General features: G+C 56.3%; 4 protein-coding genes across 4 annotated transcripts; 2 read left to right on the forward strand and 2 right to left on the reverse strand.

Annotated features, from left to right (window-relative positions):
* Positions 1 to 1950: 1950 nt before the first annotated feature.
* On the forward strand, positions 1951 to 2511 carry VOLCADRAFT_79186 (uncharacterized protein; the record flags this gene model as incomplete). The annotated part of the gene is made up of 1 exon (XM_002946414.1): positions 1951 to 2511. One exon carries the CDS (start codon positions 1951 to 1953, stop codon positions 2509 to 2511), a length of 561 nt encoding a protein of 186 aa, XP_002946460.1.
* A 1513-nt stretch (positions 2512 to 4024) lies between these two features.
* VOLCADRAFT_86777 (uncharacterized protein) lies at positions 4025 to 8228 on the reverse strand (the record flags this gene model as incomplete). The annotated part of the gene is made up of 11 exons (XM_002946585.1): positions 4025 to 4141; positions 4375 to 4431; positions 4716 to 4825; positions 5072 to 5144; positions 5544 to 5641; positions 5880 to 5901; positions 6832 to 6954; positions 7101 to 7138; positions 7198 to 7353; positions 7615 to 7741; positions 8199 to 8228. The coding sequence occupies 11 exons, from the start codon at positions 8226 to 8228 to the stop codon at positions 4025 to 4027; spliced, it is 951 nt and encodes a 316-aa protein (XP_002946631.1).
* A 1382-nt stretch (positions 8229 to 9610) lies between these two features.
* VOLCADRAFT_120315 (uncharacterized protein) lies at positions 9611 to 16776 on the forward strand (the record flags this gene model as incomplete). The annotated part of the gene is made up of 13 exons (XM_002946415.1): positions 9611 to 9858; positions 9983 to 10029; positions 10825 to 10922; positions 11282 to 11439; positions 11714 to 11856; positions 12129 to 12231; positions 12540 to 12704; positions 14998 to 15044; positions 15231 to 15328; positions 15506 to 15735; positions 15915 to 16057; positions 16261 to 16363; positions 16633 to 16776. The coding sequence occupies exons 1-13, from the start codon at positions 9697 to 9699 to the stop codon at positions 16774 to 16776; spliced, it is 1641 nt and encodes a 546-aa protein (XP_002946461.1). The 5' UTR covers positions 9611 to 9696.
* A 1428-nt stretch (positions 16777 to 18204) lies between these two features.
* Positions 18205 to 27629, reverse strand: VOLCADRAFT_86779 (uncharacterized protein; the record flags this gene model as incomplete). The annotated part of the gene is made up of 17 exons (XM_002946586.1): positions 18205 to 18561; positions 18895 to 19410; positions 19613 to 20281; positions 20914 to 21004; positions 21360 to 21421; positions 21728 to 21826; positions 22153 to 22296; positions 22533 to 22699; positions 23121 to 23412; positions 23743 to 23982; positions 24316 to 24579; positions 25078 to 25155; positions 25394 to 25478; positions 25709 to 25836; positions 26014 to 26102; positions 26151 to 26198; positions 27542 to 27629. 17 exons carry the CDS (start codon positions 27627 to 27629, stop codon positions 18205 to 18207), a joined length of 3417 nt encoding a protein of 1138 aa, XP_002946632.1.
* Between the last annotated feature and the right edge of the window lie 59 nt (positions 27630 to 27688).

Genomic DNA, 27688 nt, shown 5'->3' on the forward strand with positions numbered 1-27688 from the left:
GAAAGTTGCTCTGGGACCGACCACAAAACTGAGCCTAAACTGTTCCTAAAATGCTGCTTTAAAAAATTTGGCCCCCTAAGGACACCGCACTGTGCGCATCAAGTTCAAGCCCCAATTATCTAAACCTAGATGCCGTGCGATAGCCGCTGCGCCATCTTCCCCAAAAGATTATATATTGGGTAATTTATTTACATGTTAGCACTAGTAACAGGTAATGAAACAGCAGCACATCAGTACACAGCTCTGTCAGTTATCGTGTGGAGAGCCAGCGTGGCATTTAAACTTGACTTCTTGCAGGCGCTCCAACACATGCGGAAATTTTATGCGCTTATCAAGTCACTTGTAAATTTAATATGCAAACCATTTGATCGCAACATTGATGACGAACAGGGGGGCGGAGCGGGGGAGTGGAGCAGGGGGACGGTGGCCAGGGCACCAAAACCTACTTTGGAGACTCTGCGCCGAGAACTTTATCTGCAGTGAAGTTAGAGCACGAGTTCGGGTCAATATCCTGTGATGCTGCGCAGTCACCCAGACCTGCCAGCACGCGCGCGTTGCTGATGAGGAACCGACGCTGGGGTAGCTGGGAGTAACCCTTTGCGTACACTGGACCTGTGGAAGTCGTACATCGCACAAGTCGAGAGAAGACTCTAGCGCGCGCGGGGGCACTAAATCCTACCACGACCATACATAGCAGGAATACAGAACGAAGTCAGGGGCCTGAATAATACGGAAGTCTGGCTGAAATTCAACAAGGTTCAGCTTAAAGTTCGCGTCAAAATTCTCTGAAGGTTTAGGTTGTGGCCCTGGTCCAGCTTCCTCTACACCAGCAGTGAGGAGCAAACCCCAGCCCTGCTGGTCATGACGGACACACATCGCCAGTCACTGTTGCACCCGATGGGCTCCCAAATTCCGAATGTCCAGCTAGTGGTGGCTGCCCCTCCTCGTCTGCAACCCCCTGCTCCTGCTGTGGCGGCGGCGGTTGCTATTGCTGCTGGGCCGGCAGTGGGGCGGGTGGTTGCTGTTTTCTGCTAGGCCGGCAGCAGCGGTGGTTTGCGTGAAGCTCGGAAGTCGTTTTGGCCCAGATTAGGAGGGGAGTGATGGCATGAAATGCTTTGCAAGATGTCCCTTTGTATGATATTATATGATGCGTTGGGGGATGCGTTGTTGGCCCCTTTTTATTCCGTCATGTTTGACGGTCGCAGTCCATGGTATTGAAAACTGATCCTAAGCCCGCGGACACAGATTGTAACCATACCACTACAGATGCATCTATCCCACGAATAGTTGCCGTTATGTCTCGGATGTTACATGAGATGCGCCCAACCGGCACGGAGCATCAGGCGCTGCCCAGTCCGATGTGGGTGGGTGGGTAGTCCGATGTGGGTGTCCGTTAGTTCACGTCTCGGCCCTTCATAATCACCATGGTAGTGTTCACCATGCCCGAAAGAATAGCTTGGGGATACCTGGACGAAGTAGCAAAGTGAATCTTTCCGCAAATTTTTGAGTCCACACTGTCGTACTGGGCACGCCGAAGGTGGATCAAACGAGAGGCAAGGGGGTAGGAATGGGCCAACTGCACGTCCATGCGCAACTAATGCGAGCATATTTTGTGGAAAAACACTCCGCATTTTTGATGCATTCTTCAGCTCCAGATGGAAGGCCCCGTACTGTAATACCGTATCAGATCGTACTGCTCTCGGAAAGGGAGCGGAACGCAGCATTCATTGGCATCGCTATAGCTGAATGATAAGTTTGTATATGTTTCAGTGCTTTACTGGCCGCCATAGTTTCGCACACTGCAAGCTGACAGTTAGAATTGACGCCTTGGTCCGAGCGTCCTTGCAAACTAATCTTAGATAAGGTCCTGAAACATACGATGCACACCAGATAATGCACATCTCAGATATAACTTACGGCGCAAGGTCATTACATTTAGCTTAAATTACTATGGCGGCAACGACCCTAGTTGCGGTTGGTGGCAAAGGCACTAATCCGAAAACTACTTTGTATGTTGGAGGCCTGGAGGAAACTGTGAACGAGGCAACTCTTCATGCAGCTTTTTTGCCCTTCGGGGAGATTAAGGAAGTGAACATACCTCTTGATCATGCAACGGGGACACATAGAGGCTTTGGATTCGTGGAGTACGAGGAAAAGGAAGACGCAGCTGCTGCGATTGACAACATGCACAACGCGGAACTCTTTGGGAGAGTGCTAAAAGTCAATTACGCACAACCAATGAAGATCAAAGGTGGTGACAAGGGGTGGAGCCACTTACCTGTTTGGGCAGACACGGACCGCTATATTGAAGAGCTGGACGCGGAGGTAAGTGTGTATATGTGTATGGTACGGCACAGGCATGCACGACTTGATTCGACGCAGAGGTTGCCTGGGACTGCAGACACTCCTAGACCCCTCCAAAAGCAAAGACTGTATGGCTGCTCGGACCTGAATGTTCTAACAATTGCTAGGGTCTCCTTGCTTTTTCCAGCGCCTATACAAGGCATGTAACGTTACGAACGTCATTTTTCCAACCTGCAGAACGAGTTGGACGAACTCGAAAAGGAGCAACGGAAACAGCAGGCGAAGGAGGCCGCAGCAGCAGCCGGAGGTGACGTGGCGGAGCAGCCGGCAGCGCCGGCAGTCTGATAACCTCCTGTGCCGGGGCCGCCAGGTGCAGCAAATCCGCACAACAGTGTCGAGGCTGTGTAAATCCTCGCTCAGGCGTGGAAGCATATAAGTGACTCACTAGCTATGGAGTTTCGCAATGTGAATGTACAGATGCGTGTTACTGTGCCAGTTCGTGGTTCAGAGGGAAGATGCGTGTCACTGTGGTGATAATGACGGTCGTCGTGACCGCCAGCATAAGGCCATTGAATTGCAGCGCGCCGGTCCTCACTTTGCGCACACTGTTCCCTTGCCGCATCGGCGTGCGAGAATGCAGGATTACTGTCGGTGGTGGCTCTTGCAATGCTCGGAAGCTCTGAAATGACTTGCCGAAAGAAAGCGCTTGAAAGAGGAACACAGCGCCAGCTTCCAGGCGAGGGAGGGAGATCGCGTCCAGCAGGTAGTGGTTTTCCAGGACGGGTCAGCCGTATGGGGAGCCAGCTGTTGGGTCAGTTGTATCTGTCCATTTGCACCTTCCTTGTTGGCCCTGATCCCCGTGGGCGGGAACAGGGACAACTAAAGAAGCGAAGTCAGGACCACGTCGAACCATAGGTTGGCATGTTGTACGAACAGCCGTTTCTTCCTGTTTAGCTGAGGCAAGACTGGAACGCTGCTCACGTGAAGTTTGGTGTAGCACCACGTGCGGGCGACGAGCGTCGATAGAGCTAAGTCGGGTAACCCGTCGTGAAGGCAAGGGTAGTAATTTTCGGGGAGGTTCACCGTTTGGATGTTATAGCGGAAGTACGGCGGCCGGCAGTGTGTGCATGACGGCGAATTTCATGGCTGCGCGTTGTCTTCGTAGGGGACATCAAAGGAAACGTCAAATGAACACAAGAGACTAACCATCACCAGCTCGCTCAATTCCCCTTGCAAAGCTTTTGTCCAACCTACTTATGAAACGTCCTTTAAGGCTGACTGCACTGCCCTCTCCTACCCTCCTTCCTCTCTAACCTTGGAACGACGCTTTGTGGAGGCGGCGCCGGTCGTAATGTAGAGGGCAATGCTATCATTCACCCATGGTACTGCAGCTCTTCTTCCCTCACTATGGCACAGCCACCCAGGTCATGCCTTTTCCGTTACGCAGAAGTAGCTCGTGCAACTCTCAACCACCATGCATGCCAATGAAAAAATGAAACACCAGACCACCATTTGATACAGCGCCTACATGCATCTTTATAGATCCTCGCTTTAAATCTTTCCAGCATGATACAATATGTTTCAAGCATGGTCCTCACAGCTTTCCCACTGTCACTCGCCTTCCAGTACCTATACACCACCTGCAGTTTTCCCTCAGCCTATTACCTTCGCCAGTCGATGCACAGATCTGTCCTCTCATTTAATTTCATTCCCGGCCGTGCTACCTGCCCATACCACCATTGCCGTTACTGTTAGCAAGCAGAGCCCGCAAGCGCGGCCACGTGGCCAGGCCGGGACCGAAGCCGTCGAACTTGGCTCTCGCCGCTGGGAAGCTCCCCTGAGCATGTGTTCATTGCACACACAGGAATGGCAAGGAGGCAGTTCAATAGGATGTGAACGGATAGGCCGATGCACTTGAGGGTGGGGTACAGCGAGGTTAGTTAGCAGGGATTACAGCCCTACCCCAGGGCTTAAAACCTACACAGCACCCTTCGCCATGCAAACCGACGCAACGTCTACGTAAGACGAAAGCAACGCTCCCCGCGCACAACGCAGCCCCGCACGTCTTACCTGCGTTGCGAACCGTCGCGGCACGGCCACGGGGAACAAGCCCGAACCAGCAGCAGCCTGCGAACGGAGGGCATTGGAAATTGGAGAGTCCGGATGGGTAGGCGGCTCACATTCATGTTTGGAGCGGGCGCGTGCGTGCGAGTTCTCGCGGAATCATGCTGCTCTCCATATGTGTACGACCAGGCTTCATCTCCCATCCAGGACACATGCAGATGACAATGCGCATATGCGCAACGCGCAGCTATGTCAGGTACGCCAAAAGCCTCCAAGCACACAATATGCATCATGCACTAGCCCGCCCGCGCTCGACACCTGGATGCGCCCTAGCCCCCCCACCGCACCTGCAGCATGGCGTTGCTGGCTGCCACCGCCAACGTGCTGCTTGCCGGTGTGCCCGTGGTGGCCACCAGTGCTGCTAGGAACTCGGAACTGACCCGCTGCTGGGAACCCCCTGCGGGCCCACCCAGATGGCCCGCCAGGCCGCCAGCCAGAGTCAGCAACAAGCGCGGTTCCAGTCTCAGAACACAGCACCACGATGGGACGACATAGGTGGACAAGGGATGGGGGCAGCAGCAACTGCAGCAACAGCACATGGACACGCGCTCGGGCCAACAGGTCCGCTATGGTACTGCGGTACAGTGAAATGCGGGATGAGGTTGTAATGTGCGATTGTTGCTGTCCCGACAGGCATCCTTACCGGCAGCCATGAGGGAGGGGTCCAGCCCCACACCCATGGGCTGGCCTTCACCGTCTTCCTTCCGCCTTTCGGACTGTGCGGGGGGGCCGGGGCAGGACAGGACAGCGCAGGAAAGCGTGATAGCGCGACGCTGCTGCTGAGCGGTGCGGGCTGAATAGTGGTGAGTCTTCGAGCAGCGGAAGGTGAAGGCCTGCGATGAAGGAAACAGTGACGAGGCTGGCAGCCCCCTGGCAGCTGTCTGAGACACACCCACCAGCGCCGTGTACATACGTGGATCCGCACAGATCTCCGTGCACCTTGCGGATCGTAGAGCAACTCGGCGAAGCCCATACCTCTAGTGGAGTCATCCAAAGAGTGACCACGTCATGGGATCCGCGCGCAGCCAACATAATCGCGTATGCCAGCAGGAGCCCACATCCCACATGTGGCACCTCTGATCAGCGACTGCATATTTTTATTTCTACCCGCGCACCTGCCAAGTGCACACCAGCTGCATGGCTGCCCGCTGTTTAAGGTCTCCGGCGGCCGCGGAGAGCATCTGGGACAGCATCTGCGTGGGCGCCTCGTCGCCTGCGCGAGGGCAGCACAGGTGCACATGCAAGCAAGGACATTATGGTGCATGCAAAAGTTTTTGATTCTGCTACGAATTAAGAACCTGCACTACCAATTGCCCTTCAGTGCATAGTAATGGCGTGGACATGGAGATGATCCACGTGCATGTGTATGTATGTGTGTTTGTAGATATGGTCAGGGTGAAGGAAGAGAGTGTGGTGGGCGGTCCACAGTACGGACCGGCCTCCTGCCTCACCTGCCCAGACATGCTCAGTCAGCTGCAGGCAGCGAGGGGCCGTCACTCAGCAGTGTTTTTTTTTTCGTTTTGGGCCTAATACCCTAGAGTAATAAACTGGGTGTTTCTTGCGGTTACAATTCCTTTTTGTATAGTCGCTGGGGGGGGCTGCGGCCCCCCCAGACCCCCCCCTGACCCCCCCCTGACCCCCCCCTCAAAGGCTGTACGGTGTGCTGTAAACAACACCTGACGTCTGGAAACAAACATGCCGTACCACCATCGTTCTGTGCACCTAACTGCATTTGCGCCAGTGTCTCTGTGAGCAGTGTCTGCGGAGTTTCTGAGCCGTTTGCTTTGGTCAAGAATGAACGAATGTCCCGTTGACCTAAGTTGAATGCAACAGCGGGCCGTCTCATGGTGATATCATCAAATATTTTATATATAAATAGTGTATAAGCTCCAAATGTTCAGCTTTATATGTGCAGAAGGCATTTGCGGCGACTTATGGCCGAAGTAATGAACCAGTACGGCCAACTGACCAATTATTCCATTTCTTCCAGGCTCAGACCCCCATTTATTCCCAAAAAAGTAATATATTACCAAAAAAAAACACATGTGACACTCAGGTCTTCAGACAGGCAGGCAAGCAGGGCAGCCATGCGACTACCGATCACCTACCAAGGCCCAACCCCATCGCTAGGACAGCGCCATGGCAGTCAGGTGTAGCTTTAACCTGATGGAATGTCACCATGTCGGCCTCGGCCCATCGGTGCCCATTGCCCTCCTGCCGCACCCCGTCCCAGCACAGCGGTGCACCCCTCCCCGTTCCTCGTTGGCCTAACTTGTTGCGCTCGCTCGGGGTGATGCACCCTTCCCCCCTGGCACACCCTTCCCGTGCTCCGCCCGAAACCCACACAAGACCTTAACCACCTTCCGTCTCTGGCGGCGTCAGTGTGAAGGTGAAGAGCCGCACCGCCGCCGCCAGGTCGGGTCCCAGCAGTCGCCGGCACGAGGCCGCCAGGTCCTCAGGTAGCGTGCACTGAGTGCCGCACAGCAACGATACCGCGGCGCCGCTCGTCACCGCGTCGGAAATCACCTGGGGAGGTGGGCGGGTAGGAGGGAGGGCAGAGGGAATCGTGCGGGAGAGTACTCTCCTGGCAACCGGCTGCTAAAGAGGGTAAGGGGGCACTCTGCAGTCGCAGATGATCCGGTGAAGGGGAGTAATAGAAGCTCTACGCCCACCCTCCTCGGCGTCGTCCGCTTCATCTCCACGGAGCCGCCTATGGTGGCAAGTGAGAAGCCATGCAGGTATGGCGTGGCCGCCCCGATTCGCACCCACCTCCCGCGCGCCCTGCCGGACCTACCTGCTTCACGTCTGGCCTCAGAGGCACCCGATCGGCAGCGAGCAGCTTAGCTAGCTGCCCCTCCTTGAGAGAGTGCACCTTGCGAACGAAGGCGGGTCGCTCCGAGGTGGCTAACATGACTGGCCAGCCCACTGAGATGGGGAGGGAGGGAGGGAGGGAGGGTGACCTGGCGTATGGGAAGGAGCAAAGCGGGCCCCGGAGCCCCGGGCCGCCCCCGTCACTCAGTTAGCCCCCGTCCACTCGCTCTTCAGAGAGCGGTTGGGGCCTTCCCAGCCTCTGGCGAGTCTCGGAGTCTCCGGACCCCCCGGAGCCCGCAGTCCCTCCCCTAACCTTCTTGCGGCCCCAAACGGGCGCTGAATCTTTCCTGAGTCGCGGTGGTTCAGGTGGCTCACCGGTTGTGTAGTATGCCGTGATAAGGCCCTCCCCCGTGCCGTCACTGCAGCCCAGCAGGTCGTTGTACACGGCGGGGGCCCACTGCACGCAGTCCATGCCGATGGAATGGAAGGCGTTGTTGAAGGCCTGGGGGGGAGGGTTGGGAGGGCGGGCAGGTGGAGGAAGGAAAACTGAGGATTATGCAGAGAGGAGGGCAAGATAGCGGGCGGCGGAGCGATGGGGGCAGCAGCAGCCACAGCAGGGGCTGAGGCAAAGGCAGCGGAAGCGGTGGTGTGGGCGTGACTTGGTGAATGAGAGTAGGTACGAGGAAGCCGGTGAGGGGCACATAATACCCGGGTAGGTGCCCGAGCAGATCGAGCGGCCCCAGCGGGACGATTGAAACCGATGCTTGCAGTCCCCACCCATTTCGCAGGCGATTTACTCGCCGGAAAGCCGGTTGCAGGTATTGGACAAGTTCGAGGAGGTGTCTTGGCGCTGCTCGGGTCTGCGTGACCCGCTCCGCTTGCCCCTAGGGTCTGCAAAGTGTCAGCATGTATGCCCGTACACCAGAAATGCTGTAGCGAGTATCTTAGGACTAACCCACCACGCGATGCCCATCGATATGGATGTCCATAACGGTTCCGTCAACTTCCATGAGGAGCCCTGTTGCGCACGGCTTGAATGTTGCTGAACCCGACAATGTCCGCAGAGTCGGAACGCACCATCGACGACTGCTCCAACGTAAATCATTTCTTGCATGGAACTGCAACAAGCAAAAACCGAAAGCGACTTTTCGTGCAGGTGTCAAAACTAACATTCCGGTAGATGTTGCAAGGCTTCGCACAGCTACCAACGCACACCTGTCGTCTCGCAGCTATACATGAGCGGTAACTTTCTGCGCCATTGCTGCGGAACACAGCCGGGTGCGAATTCATGGGCATTCCGGGAGCTTCACTTTAATACTAGGTTCAAAGCTGACGGATACCGCTGTGTATTGAGTTAAATCAGCTTGGGCCACGCATCCAGACAAGCTCCATTAGCAACGGAGAGTAGTGCAGCCGTTCATTGAATGGATACCTTGAGCTCACAAGGCCCAGACAGTGCCCACCAGTCCCGCCTGAATAACGGGACCCTTGTACCTGACACTTCACGTTTTTTGCAAGATTAGGTTACTATATGACAAGGTAAGCCAAAGACGGAACGCTTTCGTACTAACCTGCAGGCCAGCTCTTAAGCCTTTAGGTGACCTCTTGCCAGCTCTTGTCGGCAGGTTTCATAGCGGATTATTATACGGAACCTCACAATGATGCCACCTTACCATTGTGCTTGTAATCAGCACTAATAGGCGTGGAGGTCGACCTCGGTGGCGCTCGATGGCATCGCTTTCTCACGAACGGCAACAATTACAAAAGGTCGCCAAACACCATAAAGCAATGTTCACCTAATACGTCTTAACAAATGCCAGTCCTTAATCATCAAGGCGTATATGGCTTAGGCTCGTCCTTGAGTCGTGGGTTTGGAGGCGGACCGAATCGCCCATCCGGTGGAAAGAGCCGGACTACACCAGCCTCTAAGTCGTTCAAGTTTGGCTTTCACCCAACGTCTTGTGTCCTGAAGATCATCAGCATACATACCATCACAACAGCACAGGACTCCTGCAGCAGCTACTCCATCTTTTACATTCAAGCAGGGATAATATAATCAAGTCTTACCATTTGTAACATACTTCGATTAGTGGCTTGTGCGGACCTCGTGTTTGGCTAGAGGTTTCCATTGTCTGGATTTGATGGGAAGAGCGTGGGAAAGCCGGTGCCACCTTTCCGGCTATCTAGATCCCGGTATTTAATTGGTATACTTGATTTTTGTTCCATTTGGGCAGTGAAGTCAAAATGTAGAAAGCTGAGCTTTGCGCGTTCGTAGTGAACTGCAACGCCAACCGCCGAGTTGGAGGTTCAACCGCCCTGCAAGGGGATCTTGCTGAAAGGGAATGAACCTCGCTTTCTCGCTGGGAAAGCTCACGTCTCTAAAAAACATACCCTTTCTTCCATTTGTCCTTTCCTCTGAAGCGGGTTCTTTGCATATACCAGATTTATTCGCTGAACATGTTACTCGCGGGAAGCCACCGCCTCAGTTGCACACAGCACAAATGTTATACTTTAATGTCTCGGCACGCTGTGCGTGTACGTGCGACTACGAATACCAGCCATCAAGTCCTCGAGTCTACCCTAACCTCCGATTGCTACACGCGCGATCCTCAACTCCAGGTAGCGCTACCATGAGAGAATATGATATTCAGGATGAGTATCTCAATGGCTTCTAGGCTGTTTTAGTGCTGCCTTCGCAAGTCAGTACGCCGCTGTGCCAACGCGGGTCGTTCGGCGTTCGCAGACAGCACTGGATGACCTCTTTGCGGATACGATTGATAAAGGGCACAGGTAAGTCTCCCTGAGAGTGCTTGCGCGCATTACCCTGACCTGAAGCACAAGGGTTTGTGTCCGCTCCACCTCGCCGCAGCACCCTCCTTTCCTCTCAACTTTTCATCTGGAGCTGCACGATGCGGCCACGCAGATCCCCGCACATTGAATCATCATAATGCTAGGAACTTACTAACTTGTGTTCATAGGTTATTTATCGCCCCTCCTACCTTTTACATCGCTTGTCTTGCCCAAAGCTACAAGCAATTAAGTTTTTGTGCCCACGACGTAAGCACAAAAAACACGTTTGGTTCTTACAGGGGAGAAAGTTCGGCTAAATTTTTGGAAAGCTACCGTATTACTTTTTAGTAGGTCATAGACTCTAATGATATAGTAAGGAAAAAGTAGAAGCACGCCTTGATATTCAAACAATTCCTATCATTTGTGTAGGCGAGTCAGAAGTCCTTCGTAATAGCTCTTAAGACCAGCAAAGCGCCGGGTCCTATTACTGTGGTTACCATTCCCTGGTATATGAGCGTCGATCATTTCCAACAATAGCAGTAATTATAGAGACTCAGCTATAAGAATTCCTACCTACCACAAATAATTAGATGATCATCCCTATGAGCCTGTTTGGGCAATCGAAATCAAACCTTGTTTTCATCCTCTCTGGTAAATTACTACTAATCTCTAAATCTAGTAATTGCATCTGATCCTCTTAAAGGATAGACACCAGAAACCTCGAACTGCCGAACGCGGATTCATTGCTGCACATTCCGCCATCCATGGAGCTTGCGACTCCCTCTGGTTCCGCAGGCGTGTGCAGAAAGCGGACATTGCCCACCACACAGAACGCATCGAGCAGCTGGGCAAGCGACTGGGTCTGAACCGGATCAAGCCGGAGTGGAACGATGGTGGGTGCATCCAGGTGTTGATGGTCTCATGCCCCCCCACTGGCTGATGCTGCCTGCTCCGACCGAACCTGGATTGCTCGAGGCCGGCCACCAGCCAGCCACGGCCCACCAGATACGTGGCCTTGGGATCAAGAAACGACGCGACCACCAGGAAGGGACATTCTTCCTTCTTCATAAGTCAGGGAATCCTAAAGGATATCAGGCCCAGGCGGCGGTCTTCAGCGGGAACGGACATTGAAGCACGGTTTCCCTAACTCCCTCCCCCCTGTCCTGCCCTGCCTTGCGACGCGTGGGTCCCTGGTTCCAAATCCGGAGGCCGTGGGCCCTCCCTGGACTCCTCCCTCGTCCCTCCCGCTCAGGCGCCTTTCGCGGCCTGCTGACCAGCATCACCACCGGCATCAATGAGGAGGACCAGTGCACCCTGGCCCGGCTCACATTCGGCCAGGTGGGTCCCCCGGACCTCATGGTGGAGTTGGATCAGGCGGAGGCTGCAGGACTGCACGGGGAGCCTGATCAGGTGGGTGTGTGGGTGCGTCGGACCATGGCAGCACGTCTGCCATCGAACAGGAGAAAACATAAGTGATTCACGACTGCAGTACAGTACCGTACAGAGGGACTGACCGCACGAACACAGCTTCCCTACGGAAAAGAAACGACTTTCTAGTGGGTACGTCATACGTTTCTGGATGAATCAAGCACTTGACGCGACACAAGACACAAGACCCGCCCATTCATCGCCCGCCGCACATCACTAAAATTTCCTGGCTGGCTTGCTGTGTACATACATACAGCTCAAGGGGCCCCTAGCCAACATCCCGGACAATCCCGCCCGAGGATACGCGTTGGTGACCTACTTCAAGATCCTTAGCAACGGAGTTTTCGGACGGATGACTGCCAGGGCGCGGTACGATTTGGACGAGGAAGACACCACCAAGTAAGAAAACACGCGCTATCGATGATCGAGTTGACGGTGTTTTATGATGGTGTGCTTATCAGGACTGGCAGTTTTTAAGCATCCGCGCCAACGTCTCTCCACGTGACGCAATGGGCTCCTAGATGGAAAGCACCTTGCGTTCCAAAGTCCGCCGTCTTCAACGTGTGAGTGGGTACCTGTGCTCGGCAGTCATTGCCTAGCCTAGCTAATCAACCAATTAAACAAACTCGTAACAAACCAACGAACAAAACCGCGCCACTTGATTGGGGCAGGCTGCATGTGACCTTCACCGGCTTGCTGCTGGAACCGGCAACTTCGGACGCGCAATCTCTGGCGCTCTGGAGGGACGCACTAGGGGAGTGTAACCCAAGCATGGTGGGTCGAGGTTGGGTGGGGATGGGCGGCTGGGATGCCACAGGTGCCGCAACGATTTCAAGCAGGCGCCGACCCTAAAGCCGCGATTTGTGTCTGTTCGCACCGCGACGAAGTCCAAAACGCCATTTGCCATTTCGCATTTTGCTCCCAGCCTGCCCCAGCCATTTCACGAGCAGACCTTAGAACCGGACAAGGAATCCACAATAGTCTCCGCGAGCATCCCAGTTCGCCGGGCATTGGGCTGGCCTCGCCTCCCTTGTTTGCGCTTTACGTTCCAACTTCCTCCGCTTCTTTTTGCATGCCTTCAGTTTACCTACAACCTGCGCAGAAGTTACTCATTTCACCGCACCCCACAACAGGGCCCCGACGGATCCATCGTGGTGGATCTCAAGGTCCAGCCCCGGGCCTGGACCCGCTACCTGGTCATGGAGCCCGATCTGAACCTAGGACTCTCCATGCGGGGCTCCCTCATGGTGATGCAGCGAGTATCGTCGGTCCATACATGAGTAATATGAGGTCGAGCAGCCGGTGCCACTTCCTTCTGAGAGGTCGAAAGGCGAAATGAAGAGCCAAGGGAGATCAAGGGAGGGAAAAACACCACTATAACCGGGATTCACCACATGACTTCATCTGCGTGTACCACAGGTGAAGACTAGAAACGCAGGGATGCCCGGACATAAGCGCGTACCACCACTGGCTGCCTCGAAGGGTGGATGGTTGCAGGGAGATGGGTTGGTAGGCGTCCTGCCCGGCTAAATGGCGCCATGACCGTGAACCTATACGCCCCAAGGAGGATGGGTCCATGTTCATGATCACGTGCGATCGATCATGGATCGTGTGATTGGAATGCAAGCGTTCCGTTCCATTCGTGATCTGTTCTTGCAGCTTGCATTTTTGTGGGCTAGAAAGCGAAAATCCGTGCTTGTTGTCATGGGCAGGGAGGGCATTCAACTGGGAGATGAAAGTGAGACGCGACTGCGGTGGCGGCTTTGCGACCAAAACGGGCAAAGCCCTGTAGTTTTCACGGCGTTATCTTGTTCACGGACTAATCCTTGCTCCAGGCCAGCCGGTGCTCCTGCTTTCCTTCTTTCTTCCTTCTTCCACGTGTCGACGGGAACGGTTCCTGCAGAGCGGTGTTTCCTATTTGATTGGCGAGCCTTTATCCTTTAGAGTGAAGCTGGCACAGCCGTTCCTCTGCTGCGTGCTATCGACCGGCCGTCAGGCTCCGCGGCTGGATGGCCCGGAAGGGTGGATGGGAATGCTAGCTTCTGTCTGTTAGTATGGTGCGGTGCGGTGCGGTGTGGTGTGGTGTGGTGTGGTGCTGCCAAGGCGTCCGTATTGAGGGGGAGAGTGCACTTGCATGTCGGCGCTTACCGGCGTGTGAGGCGGCCGATGGAGTCAGTGTCAGGCCTGCACGTTTGTTGTGTATATAGTGATATTCTATAGTTTCAACGATGTACATTTTTTCCGTACAGTTTGTGTTCCGTACATCTCGTCAACGGCACTTTAGAAGCGCCAGGCCGGCAGTATTTGCTGCTGCGCGGGTGCGCAACCATAGTTGGCTGGGTTGCTCAAGTTGAGCCTGCAAGTCCTAGGCAGCAAGCCGACTGTTCTTTGATGTAAAAACGTATAGATATTTCATTTTACATGCGTCCATGCCAATATTCCCAGGTTTTCACTTAAGTAGCCTGGCATGCAGGCACTAATGTAAATGGATAAACTATACCAAGTCGCCGCTGCACTCACCAATCGTACATCTGTTGGTCCACATGCTGTATGATGTTCCTCCATGCCGGGCTGTCTACATCATACCAGTGACAATCACAGTGCGCCACACTATGCTGCTAGTGGTCTCCAACTAACATACGCCATGGGAGGGATCCCAGAGTGTCCTCGAAGAGAGCTAAGTCCCTCGCCGTCTGCAAGGCAAAACAATTCCACATATCCGCACGTTTGACTGGAAATTTGTACCGGTAGGTACCAACACCCGTGCGTGTGTCCCGGCGCGCCTAACTGTCTCTCTGCCGCCACATCTTCCAGCGCCCACCCGAACCACTCCCTCGCGTTTCTAGGCGCTCCCTTGCGCACTCGCCGCCTCATGTGGGGCCCGTTCCGATCCTTACCTTGCCATACCAATTGCAGTGCAACTGTGGCGACGCCTAAGGAGAAGTTCAACGGAGCCCATTCTCCGTTAAACCCCGCAGGTATAACAGTAATTTTTTTATGGTACTGGGCCTTCAATCAATTTGCGTTCGGTCGGGCTGTGCGTCGTATCTGTCTTTCAACTGCGTACGTTGTCAACGGCTCTCCCATCACAACGACCTCAGTCACGGAACGCTTGCCGGGCGCATACGTTGAAGCCTGGACGCCTCCTCCAAATAGCTGCGGCCTGTTGCTAATCACGCAAATGGGCATCAGCTCACCTGAGTACGGCAGGCGTTTTGGATTTACGACGGCCCAAACCATTTGATGGACAGATGAACACGGCAAACACAGCAACTCGCTGCGGGCTTCAAGGCATGCGCGTCCTGGGGAGGAGTTCCATCGTGAAGCTCGTAAAATTGCGCACGGTGCGCCCCGCGACTGCTTCAACCTCCGACTACCGGCGTGATCCGGAACTTCAGGTAACTCAACCCGCTGCCGAAGGATAGCGTTTTTCTCGAAATATCGCCTTAGCGTCATACAACTGCTGCCTACGTCGATTGTGTTTCCAGGTTGCGCGGTAGTATCTTGGTTACTTATAAGCTCTCTTGATGATCTAAACAGGCGGCGTTGGAGGAGCTGTTTGCGGTCACCGTACGCAAGGGCCTCAGGTAGGCCTTATGTTAGCTGGCTGACGCCCCAGGAGTTCACAGATACGCCGCACAGCTACTCCTTGCTAGCTTCCCGTACCTCGACAAGGTCGACATCCGTTGGCAAACCTTTGGCGCCGCTGCATTTCTGAGCCCTTGGCCGCGAACACGTTCCTAGCTTATTGCATACCACGTTGCATACCGCAGGCGTTTTCAGAAAGAGGACATCCAACACCACATTGAACGGATCGCGGAACTGGGCTGTCGACTGGGCCTCAACCGGGTCAACCCCCAGTGGAATAACGGTAAGGGCCTAAGGGGAGGCGGGCCCTGAGAGCGCGGCTACGGGGTGTACCAAGGGGCTGACGGGCAGTAGCGAGGCAGAGTGCGGGACTGGCACTGCCGAGCCCCAGAGCACCACTATAAACGTCATGGACTAAACCCTAAACGACCCGTGGGTCGGCCGGCCTGCAACTCCGCAGGCACATTCCTACAGATCCTCACCACAACCACAAGCGGTGTGTCCATTGGGGAGGTATGTTCGCTGCAGCGCCTCACGTTCGGCCAGGTGCGACCAGCGGACCTGCAGGTGGAGCTGGGCGACGCGTTCCAAGTGGGCAGGGGAGGAACTGCGGGAAACGCCTCAAGTCCTAGGTCTTTACATTTCCTGTGCGACTGTGCGGGGCAGAAAACTCCGGGTGCGGTGTCAGCAGTGAGTCGAGCATTTCGCATGTAAAAGCTCATTGGCCTGTCTGTCTGTCTGCGCGCAAACTGATTGCGAAGAACGCTGCATGCATATGTGTGTGTATGTGCGTGCGCACGCGGTGTGCTGCTGTGCGTGCTGCTCCCAGGCCTAATGAAATCTGCCATGTTGCTCTGGTGGTTTTGCAGATTCGGGGGCAAGTGCCGGGTGTGGAGGGCAGCGCAGTCAACGCATATGCCTTGAACACATACTTCAAGATCGTGCAAAACGGCGTCGAGGGGACGATGGCACCCGAGGGTCTGTACGACACCGACGAAGCGGAGCCTAGCCGGTGTGAATGTGTGTTTAAAATGAAGTGCTGCGAGGCGTATGTGCATGTGTTGTGTGTTTGTGGAAGCTGAGATGGTTTGAGTTTAGAGTGCGAAAGGGCCTACACAAATCGGCACATGGCCAAGAAACAGCTGCTTTCCGTGTTTTCAGTGTTTCGTGTGCACAATTACGTGTATGGTTATAGGTGCAACTTACCGCGTGCAGGCTGCGTGTCACCTTCTCCGGTTTCAAGGTCAGTCCAGAGCGCCAGGACGCACAGTCGCTGGCGCTGTGGCGGGAGACGCTGGAGGGGCACAACCCGGAGATGGTGCGATGGTGGCGAAAAGGAGGGCCGGGGATCGGTGGAGGGCTATTTTCCTGCCAGCGCGCGGCGGTTTGGGACACGCTTTTCTAACCGACGATTGCTAGATCCAGGAGGTCCCACGCCTCCAATCATTGCTTAGGGTGCTGCCCCTCCTGAGGCCATGAAACCGTCACCGTTTGGAGGATGACCGGACTGCACAGGTGGTTTGCCAGCAGGTTAATGATAATGGTAGTTGCCGTAATCGTATCTCCATTTGGTGGTTACTTCTGCAGGATGAACATGGCGTGATTCGGATCGTGTTTCCCAAGCCGATCCGTGCCACGATCGAATACATACTGATGGAGCCCGACCTGCACATGCATCTGGGGGCCTCTGGCGACTTCACTGCGGTGCAGCGGCAGCAGCAGCCCAACTAGAGGGAGAGAGTGCATGACATTATCAACGCCGAATCGTTGGCAGGCAGGACATACGGAGAGCCACAGACGACACTGGCCTACGGTGTTCTCGGGCTAGGCTTCAACGCGGTTCCGGATTGTATGCGTGCCGGTGGAGTGAGCAAGTGCCATCGTAGTCAGAAGAGTGCACGAGGGGGAAATGCTCGCAGGAAAGAGCGTTTAGACGGACAGGCTAGGTAGGTATCCAATGTAACATCTAGCAAGGTCGTCTCTCACTCCACGCCATGCCAGGTGCCGAGGGAAAGCTGCTCTCACATATGCACTAACTATTGCGTGAAGGTCTGGTTGCCTACACCCAGGTTGCCTACACCTCAACGAAATGTTTCGGGCTGGAGGACTTCGGCCCTGGCTAGGGCAAGTGCCGAAATTGGCGGCAGTGTTGCTCAACGAATTAGCGCAGCGGTGTGTAGCGACTTGACTGGAATGACTGTACGCATTCCACCGGCTGGCACCGGTGGTGGTCACCATGCCCCTGGCGTGTCGGTCGGTGCTGAGCTTTCCCAAGAGCCTAAGAGCACAGAGCGGCATGACCCAAGCCTCAACAAGCGTAAGAGTTTAACTTGTTGGGTACTCCACGTCAAACCTCAGAGCGACGTAAGAATTAAAGGCACTCTAGGGGAGCTTATCGCGGGCGGCGGCGGCCCACCGTGCACACCGCGCTCCCAAAAATGCAACAGACTCAAAATGCACGACTCATTCGTTCAATGGGAAACCCTTCAGCCGCTTCAGTTCTGGAACTGGCAGCACGCCCACAGCAGCTCTCCTGCATTTCGTGTGCTCGTGCCTTCCTGCACTGCAGATTTACTGCCTCCATGCGTTGTACTTTTGTTTTTAACCGAACGGTCCAATCCTGGTGGTGTCGGGTTGCAACCCCGATGGATGGAAGCGCTGGCACTCAGCCGCACACCGTCGGCCCCACCCTGCCCCACACGCAAGCTTGCATCACGACACTGCTGGTACAGCGGAGCGTCGTACCCTGAATGGACTGGGGGATTAATGCGTCTATTTCCTTAGGCCGTTCAGCGTTTGAAAGGACAAGGCGACTCGGATTGTAAGTATGAAATGCGAAATATATAATAATGGACGATGATGAATGGACTGCTGTTGCGATGTTCAGTGTGTGAAAAATGCTCTCTGCATGCAACCCAGTACCCAAGGCAACATGGGAGTGAATGGCTGCCGAAGGATTTGGCCAACTCAAGTGCTGTCACCCTAAACCTGGAAGGTTAAGGTCGGCTAGGCACTTTCGGCACTTTCCCACACACGGTGCTTCCGTTTCTGAATTTCCGTGTCGACTCAGTACGCCAAGATTCGCGCTCTGCCTTGGTGTACGCGGTGCTTCCCCTAACACCACAACATCCCAACACATCAACACCGCCATAGCCGACACTAGGACAGTTTGCCAGTACCCAATAGACGCTGCAGCCGCTCTTGCAAATTAGAGGAAGCGTTTGATGCGGACTCCGAAAAAACGGGCGACACGGGTGTCATCGCGGCGTACAACCTGACACCATCGCTCCGTGTGTACGGATATGAGGGCTGTTGCTGCAGTGCAGAAATGCCGTACGTCCGATGCGGCTGCCGCTGCTGTGCGATGGGTGCATACCTCGCTGCGCTGCTCGCAGGACTGGGGGACGTTGTCAGGGACACTGTGCGATGCGGCGGTGGTGCCCCGGTTGCTGGCTGGGGCGTTGCTGAGGCGTGGGCCGTGTAGCCACTTGCTCCCTGCTCCACTGGAGTCACGTACTGCACGGGGAGGAATAGCGCCCCCATGACAGGCGGGAAACCACCACGTTACTGTCTGTCTTTGCCTATCTATGCCTTGGGGCAATTCCATGCTAAGCCAAACATTTTGACGACGCTTGAAGCTCCCAGTTCATCGCTTGAAAAGATAGTCGCCAATGTCGACGCACCTATTCCTGGCTTCGGGCTCCAGTATTTTCAGGAGGCTAATGATAATGCCGGCCAATGCTGTCCAACCTTTTAAGATTATTAAGCGGCTGACGGCCCGGACGGGTTTGACAACCTATTCTACCGACTGGCTAACCCCTTGTCGGGCAGAACGCAATAAACACTCACCGCTGTGTAAGCCGCAGCTGCCACGGCCGCTGCGCCACCGGTGGAGAATCCCGCAGAGGAGGTAGACGGCATGGGCAGCACGGGGTAGGAGGCGGCCTGGGGAGCCGGCCAGTGGGCTGCGGCCGGCGGCGGGGCCTGGGGCTGCGCCGCCCGGCCGCCACCCTCCGAGACTCCTGTGCCAGGCTGGTGACTAATGGTCACATCGTAAGTCCTGACACAGCCGGCTTCCGCTGCATCCGCTTGCGCAGTCTCCTGAGGATGGGCAATGCCTGCATGAGGGTGTACGTGGGGATGCTGGTCGTGGTGCTGGCGCTGAGGCTGCTGGGCCTGGGGCTGAGGGTGGCGGTGCTGGGGTGATGCCTCCGGGCCGCGTTGGAAATCCGGCTGCCTCACGTTTGCCCCTCGCGGGGAGGTCCCGGCGCCGCGGCCGGCTGGGCGCCCTATCTCCTTGGAGGTCGGCTGCCTGCGCGATCTCTTCTCCTCGTCCAGCGACTTAAACCAGCTTTCCGCCTCCTCCTGCACAACCCGCAGTTCGCAAGGGTGTCAGCGGCTATACTACAGCGAAGCAACTGGAGATTCGGAAGGTGTACGGCATCGACGCTACACAGTAAAAAGGGCAGAATTGGTCCAGAGGAAAAGGCGAAGAAAGTAAACATTATGAGCGGCCTGGTGACGTGCCGTATGATACCAGCCCTCGGCCACCAGGCTCGGCTCTCACCTCCATGGCCGATACATCGTGGTATTCACGCCTGCCTCCAGCCGTGCTGCGACCTCTGTGGGCTCTTCTGTCCAGCTCCTCCTCGTCCTCCTCCATGTCCTCAACGTCGAAAGGAACTGGAATGGACCGCGCGGCGCCAAGGCTTTCCCCTCCTCCCCGGGTGGTCCCGGCTCGACGCGAATAGCCCTGCCTGCCCAGGGTCAACTCGTCATCCAGATCCATGGCGCTGCAAGGCTGCCGCGCAGTGGCGGGCGCCGTGCTGGCTCCTCCTCTGGTCCCTCCCCGTTGCGAGTAGGCCCTCCTGTCCAATGCCGCCGACCCCTCGTCCAAATCCGATGGCTCACACGCCAGCCGCGGGGCAGCAGTGGCGGCGCTGCCTCCGCCTCGACCGCCAAACTGTTGCCCGTAGCCGGCACCGCCGCTGCCGCCCCACGCGTCGGCTGCCGCATCTGCTGACCGGCGCAGCGCCGCGGCCACGTTGGTGCCACCACCGCCGCTGCGGGCCGTGACCACGTCCGCCACCATGCGCGCCCGGTCAACTTCCCTTGTCAGCTGGACCACCCGATCCCGAAGCCGCTCAGTTTCCGCCTGCGCAAGGACGCGACCCCGCTCGGCCTCCCGCAGCTGGACGGTCAACTCGTCCAGAGCACGTCGCTTGCCCTCCAGCTCCTGTTTGGGTTTGGGTTCCGAGTTGGAGGAAGTAAACGGGGTGGGCGAGCAATGCCCCAAGTGAAGGGGAGCATCGCCTTTTACACGATTGAGAATATCGGTTATGTAAACTGATGGATGAGTGCTCTGGATACAAGCTTGAGCGAGGGAGGGGACTACTGTCAGCATCATCAGAGGGTGCAGGACCCCTGGGCTGGGAGTGACACAGTATGCATGGCGTCCGGATGGACGCGGTTAAATGCGCTATGGGATGCGTGGCGCAGCCACCATGTGATATGGTTTGACACATGCAGTATGGCGCGTGTGATGCCGGGTCGTTTGGGCCCCAAAAGATCGACGGCACGATGCACATAGCGGCCACATTTGGAGCTAGAGCCGGAGCAGCGCGTTCAACAGTCGAGGACAGCCGCCCTGGAATAGACCAGCACAGGACAGGGCACTTGCCTTGGCGTGATCCGCCGCGGTGGCCGCCAATTCATGCCTCAGCTGCGTTACCCGCGCCGTCTCCTCGCTAAGATTCTGGGTGAGTTGCCTGATCTGTGGAAAAAGGGAAGGGCACGGTACTCGACAGGGTTTGTATATCCTCAACAAACCACCCGTGGGCAGGGCCCAGGGGCCCCGGGCCAGCCCACCTGCATGTCTCGCAACTGCATGTCCTGCTGGACCGCCTCCACCTGGCGAGCCGCGGTCTCGTTGGACACGAGCACGTCCGCGAGCTGCGACCTGAGGCACACCGCACCACCGCCACCACCACCAGGCGGACGAGAAGGAGGAGTCCAACACACGCTGTGTTGCTATTGCAGTTACAGAGATTGGTATGGGGACCTCGCGTGCGGCAATGGCTGGGTGAGATGCCGCTGGGCCACTGTAGGACCCCATGCTTCATCTTGTAAGTTAACGAGGGACCCGTACGGATGTCGTACAGTACCTAGCGGACCAGAGGGGGCCAGAGGCTTTGGGCCACCTTGCAGGCAGGTCTTCACCAAACCCTGTGAAGGTTGTAGTGCAGGGAAAGGAGGGGAAGGACCCATACCGCACACGGCGCGATGGATTGCGCTGTAATGCACAGTGCGCCCACCTGTAGGAGCTGGAGTCCTGAGTAGCCAGAGCCAATTTGGACTCGGTGCTGGCGAGCGCCTCCTGCAGATGCAGACATACCCAGGCATAGTGTAAGTTCGCCAGGTTAGCCGGCCCGGTTGGTTTACCGCTGCACACAATATGGCTGGGAACTTCTCACGCAGCAAGACGGTAAAGTGACAGGCAGGTGGGACGGCCGGTTCCCGCAGCAGCTGCAGGCCAAGCCTTCGCAGGCCCGAAGACGGGTCGGTGGTCAGTTTAAGCCCAAGAAACCCCGGCCATCTTTCGTCAACTCGCTCCAGCAGCCATACCGATTCGAGCGGTAACTCCATCTCATAACTCCATCGTCCGTACGGTACGTACACGTACCTGCAGCCTCACGCGTTCCGTCTCAGAGGCACCGAGCTTGGCCGTCAGCGAGCGCACCTCCTGCTCCACTGCCTCCAGTTCAGACTCCTTGACCTCCAACTGCGAGCAATGGCAGAATACAATGGTTGCAAAGCATGAAGCTCTCATTGTCAGGTGCGTGGCTCTTTTGGGTTTTAGTCTGTGCACGATACAAGCCATGGCATGGAGTTGGTGAAGTGAATGTGAACGAAGAGTTGAGCGGTGTGAACGTAGGAAAGCGCGCAGGGCCTGTGTTGTGGGCAGGTGAGTAGGCTGCTCTTCTATGAAAGAAAGGCATCCGCCTCCAGCGCATGTGCTTTGCACGCAGGAAAGACAAACGGTGTGTGTGCCAGGTCGAACCATGCCGGCCAAACGTTGGCGCCGCGCCCTTCTGCCATCCGCGCTACCTGTGCTTGCAGTGTCGTGCAGCGCTGCTTCCATTTAGCAGCTGCCTGCGCAACCTCATTCGCCTCCGCCTTCCACAGCTCCAGCTGAGCAGCATGGGAGCCCGCAGCCTCGGCTAAAGATGCGTCGCGCGCCTTGACGGTTTCCTGCACGTGGCCATGTGGCACGGCCTGCTTAGTGCTTTTGACTTCAGGGCTTTCGCTCTGGGCTGGACTGCCGTTCAGCGATCAGGGTGCACCCCATTATACAATCCAGCACGCGAGTAGCCCCATCGCTTGAAACAGGACCCAGGAGGGTTAGAGGTTCGAGCAGGGACAGTAATTATTTACCTCACCTCCGCCTCATACCTTTGAAAGGTGTAACACACACATACACACCTCACCTCCGCCTTTGCCAGTCGCTGGCTCAGCTCCTCGTTCTTCTTGTGCACCTCCGCGTAGTGCTCGCTCTGGTACTTGAACGTGGACACCTCGGCCGCCAACTCCCCCAAGCTGCTCTGTGCCTCACGCATGCGCTCCCGCACCTCCAGAAGCTCCAAGTCCTTACGCTCTATAACCAAAGAGACGCCACGCCACGCCACGCCACGCAAGGGGACGGGGAACCCAGCGTATGAGGGACATCCAGGGCGTCGATCCACGGCAGGGAGGGAGGGAGGACACGGCCGGTATTGCCTTGGTCTAGGAGCTCCCTTCCAGGGAGTTAAGTCCTTTTGGATAACCGGCCTTAAAACCCTTCCCATCTCGGCGCGTGGCCAGCCTGCCCGCAGCAACCCGAATGGGCATCCTCCGATAAGGTGCAGCCATGTTTCTTCTTCCTTTTTTTCCCTACCAGCTATCAGAGGCACGGGCCCCTGCTTATGGATTTGTGCTATATTAGCGGTGAGTTGGGGCGCCTGCGGCCTCGAGCTAGGCCATGCCATGAAGCTCCCCAACCCCCCAAGGCCCCCAGAGACGCCCGTATCAATGCTCACTTAGCTCCTCTCGGTGGGCGCACCGCATCGCATTGCGTTCATCCTCCCAGGCGTTCTCCCTTGTCCGCAGCTGGCCCTCCCACTGCCGCTGCTTGGCCGCAAGCTCCTCGCCGTACGCCAGCTGCCTAACGGCTGCATCCTCCTGAGCCGAGCGCGCCCGGCCCGCGATCTCCTCCCGCAGGCTGCGCTCCAGGCGGTCCTTAGACTCGTGCGCTTCCACCAACTGCAGCTGCAGGTCGTCGCGCTGCTGCTGCAGCTGATCACGCTGCTGCTGCAGGGTCTGGGCGTTGGCCTACAAGAAGACGAAGAAAACACGTCAACGAGAAACGTACAAGGGGCCCACCACGCTTTCCTCAGCCAGTGAGCCAACACCCGGGGAGCCAGCGAAGGACACATGCTGGTCTGAGATGGGGTCATTCAAGCACATGGCAGACACGCCGGCACGCCTTCAAGGCGAAGTTAGGTTGCTAGTAGGGATTGTGACAGCTGGCCGGCGAAAATGAATGGCAACGGAGTCCTAAAACGGCCAGCAGCACGTATGGTCGATGCTTCGTGGCCGTGTGATTGAGGATTGACCGCCGTCAGCACACGACGCTGTTCTCTTTCAACCCCGCATGCATACCTGAGCCGCCGCTTGCTGCGAGCTAAGGTGCAGAACCTCCTCCCGCAGCTTCGCTACATCCGTTCGGAGAGCCTCGTTGGCCACCATGAGCTGTTCCGCCTGCACGCGAAGCCGCTCCACTTCCGCCTGTTCTGCGGTTGCTGCCGCGGCTGCTAGCTGGGCACTGGTTTGCAGCTGCGTCAGGTCGGACTGCAGGGAAGCGGTGCGCTGGCGCTCGGCAGCGAAGGCCGCCTTCTCGGCCTGTAGGGCCGAGCGGTGCAAGTGGTCACAGCGCAAACAAGGCCCGGAGATCGCGTAAGCAAACGACTCACAAATTTGCAAAGTTGCAGACTCTCCTATCTTTGGCACTGTTCACAATCCAAGCTGCCGTTCAGGAAATGACAACATGGAGCTAGTAGGGTCAGCTGTTCTTGCCACACAACGTGCCTCCTCCAACAGCACGCGGTTCACCATCCTGCTTCAGAGGGCCCCCGCAGCGCTTCAGGCAGTGCGGACTCGCGTCGTGCGGCTTACACTATAAGATCAAGCTTGCGAGCTGACTGGCAACCTCCAGCACAGCAGCATCACACGCACCTGCAGGGCCTTCTTAGCGGCCTCAAGCTCGTCTTCGAGAAGCTGCATCTTAGCCGTCACCGCGCGCACTCGTGCCTCTGCCTCCGAGCTGCTTGCCACCAGGGTGCTATGTCGCTCCGTTGCGAGCTTCAGGTCTGCCTCCAGCGCTTTCTGCCGTCCAAACAGGTCCTGCCGTGCAGCCACCTCGTCCGACAGCCGTGACTCGGCGGTCTGCAGTCGCGACCGCAGCTCCGCGATGGTGCCGGCGTCAGCCGCAACGGTGGCCTGTTGGCGCGCGGGCGGACGACCAGCAGTTACACGTGCAGGCCAAGCCAAGCCATGCCGAGTAGTTGGAGAATGGTTTATTGTAGCCGGAGAAGAGGCGCGCCATGTAGGAAGCATTTGTTAACATCACCACATGCAGGCGCCCGGGAGTATGCAGGCAAGGTGCGCGTTTGGGGTTGAGCTAAGGCTGTCCGCTGGTTCCTACGATGCGAAGTGCAGAGCGAGAGCTTGTTTTGTATGCTTCCACGAGGACAGACATAGGACACACAAAGCTGATGACGGTGTCCCCCGCCCAGGTGCCTGTTCCGTGCCTAAGCTTGACGCGAACGTCACGTTCCTCTGTAACGCCGCTACGGCCTATGGCCTTTTCCCTGTATTAAATGATGCACTTGGCTGTGTCCGTCGCGGAATCCACACATGCAGCCGCTTTAAGGAGTATGTCATCTGATTGTTCACGCCAGGCAGCACCGAGCTGCTGCACATCCCGGCTCGGTCTACCTCTAGCCGGCTGCTGTTGCTCCTCTGGGAGTTCAGCAGGTCCATCAGCTGCGCCCGCTCCTCCTGCAAGGACTCCACCTGCAGGAGGTCCCCCGGAGCAAGACCGCGGGGCAGGGCGGGGAAAACAAACCATCCAAAATGCTTAATTTTGATAGGGCCACATGCAGGGCCGGCAAAACAGATACTTGCTCGCTCGCTCATGCTGGCTCCTGGCTGACGCTCTAGCGGCGACACACAGCAACCATCACAACTCAAGGCTGACGCTGTATTGGCGCTGTACCAGTGCTGCACTGGAGGCAGTCAGCCATCCGCCTACCTGGTGGTGCACTACGCTCTTGCTGGCCCGCAGCTGCGCACATTCGGCTTCTAGAGTTAACCTCTGAGCTTGCTCTTCTTTGTACCTGCGGGGATTTACACGCCCGTTGGTGGCAAATTTGTTTTGCAAAGTCTTCAGCAGGGAGTACGGATGCGACTCACAATGCACGGGGAAGCGGCACATTCGCAAAGCGCCCGCCTCCGGTGCACTCCGCCGCCCACCTAACACCCCGCCCCCAGCCTGTCCTTCCGAGCTCCCTGCCCTGTGGCAGGACTTATATCGGCGGTCGAGGCGGCGGTCCCCCGCGCCGCGCACCTCCTGTTCAGCTCCTTCAGCTGCAGCAAGTGCTTTTTGTCTACAAGCTTCCTGGCCTTCTCCAGCCGCTCTATTGTGGCCTGCAGCGCTTCGACACTTAGCTCCTTCTCACGGAGTTGGTCACGGACCTGCGGACAGCAAACTTTAGACCCTGAACATGTGGTGGACACGGCTGGAAGGCCTGCATGCTGCCGGAGCCGTCTGATGCGGGTGTGATGGAGGAATGCTCCCAAGGCCATGCTTACCCTTCCTTCCAAGCCCACAGCATAATAGGGCCCTAGGCGTTGTAAGGCACAGTGCCGTACCTGATCGGAGCCCGATCGCGCCTTCATGAGTTCATCCGCTAGCACGGCATTTGCATTTCGCAACTCCTGCAACCCACCCGAAACACTGTCTGAATGTCCACATGCAGCGCGGTCACCAGGGGGATGCAAGAGCGCACCTGGATGGCGCTTTTGTTCATGGACACCAACTTCTGCTCCAATGCTCGCTGGCCGCCGCGCACCAAGAAGTTACGAGGGTCATGGGAAGACCCTCCCAGGTCGTCTGTCCCGGGTGTCCCGCATGCATGAGCACTAAGTTTTTTAGGGGTTTTGGGTTTCTTACCGCTGATACTACCAAGCTCATAGCTGGAGGAAGGAAGGATAAGAATAGAATTGCCAGCCTTGCACTGCGCCATTTGACACCTCGCACCAAAGGTGGCAGCCAGGGCAGCTGAAATTAAATCAATTGAGTTCTCCTATGCATGCCAAGAATAGCATGTAGCGACCGTTGAACAGCATGAGCGTTGTTAGCTGTCCCATGAACGAAAGTCAAAAACGGTCAAGTAACATCTACAAAATCAGTTAAAAATTTGAAGTGATTTCATTGAGGTTCCTTCTGCAAAGCTCTGCAACCAGTATGAGCAGAAGTTGGAGTTTCCAGGTCGCATCGGTGTGTAAGCTGGCGTAGAGCGCTTCAGAGGAGAACTGGCTGGATTGTAGCCCATGTAACAATATGTTCGACTCCGGCCAGTGTTTGGCAGCACGGCTACTGAGGGTTATCTAACTGCATTCTAACTGCTTATCGTACAGAATTCTAGCTGCACCTATCACCGGCGGGCATCACATCACCATCTTATAAGGAAAGTAACATGCTTAATATATTGCCACATATGCATCCTTCCGGCTGCACGTAGCTTGTGTCCCTTGGCTTGTGTCCCTTGACTAGCTATTAGTCGTTTGGATGCAGCACCCTTAAACGTCTCTGGGTGAAGGCCCTGTCACAAGTGTCGTGTCTCATTTTCACAAGATAGCAATCTAGTCTTTTGATATCAAACGTTTCCCAACAGCATATCGCGGTGTGGATCCAGCTGTTTTCTTTTCAGAAGGGTGCAAGAGGTACACTTGGCAAGCATCTTCGTCGGTGAATTAACGGAACCATGGGCTTTTGGTAGAGTGATGAAGAACAAGTACCTCTTAATAATAAGCCCCGCTGCTGTCACGATACATCGGCAAACGGGATATTCCTGGTTTCGGGAACGGGTCTATTCCTGTCTTCCAGTACAATTTCTTTTACAAGGCCGCGGGATGAAAATGCGCTTTTTTGACGTTCCGAAAATCTGAATCTGACCTGGCCACGTCAGCTTGCGTACGCAGGCCTAGTCCACTTGGGAAACACTGCACGATACGACATTTTAAGGTCCTGTGCCTCTTTTCGTGACGGCCTCGAGAAATGGGGAACAATGGTGCACACCGACAGGGACCGACACGCAACGGCAGGTGCTGCATATCATAAACAACGCCGCCCAGCAATGTGGAGCGGCGCGGCCCAGGTTGGTGTACATAGACTCACGTTGCATCCAGCAGCTGGCGGCTCCTGACAGTGCACCTTTTCCAGAGAGGGCAGAGGTGGCTGACGGGCTGCAAGGAGCGCAAGACATCGCATTCCAGCGCATTCCAGCGCATTTCCACTTCCCCTACTGCTGGCAACACATGAGTT

The sequence above is a fragment of the Volvox carteri genome (genome assembly GCF_000143455.1).
Source record: "Volvox carteri f. nagariensis unplaced genomic scaffold VOLCAscaffold_3, whole genome shotgun sequence".
Classification (NCBI taxonomy): domain Eukaryota; kingdom Viridiplantae; phylum Chlorophyta; class Chlorophyceae; order Chlamydomonadales; family Volvocaceae; genus Volvox; species Volvox carteri.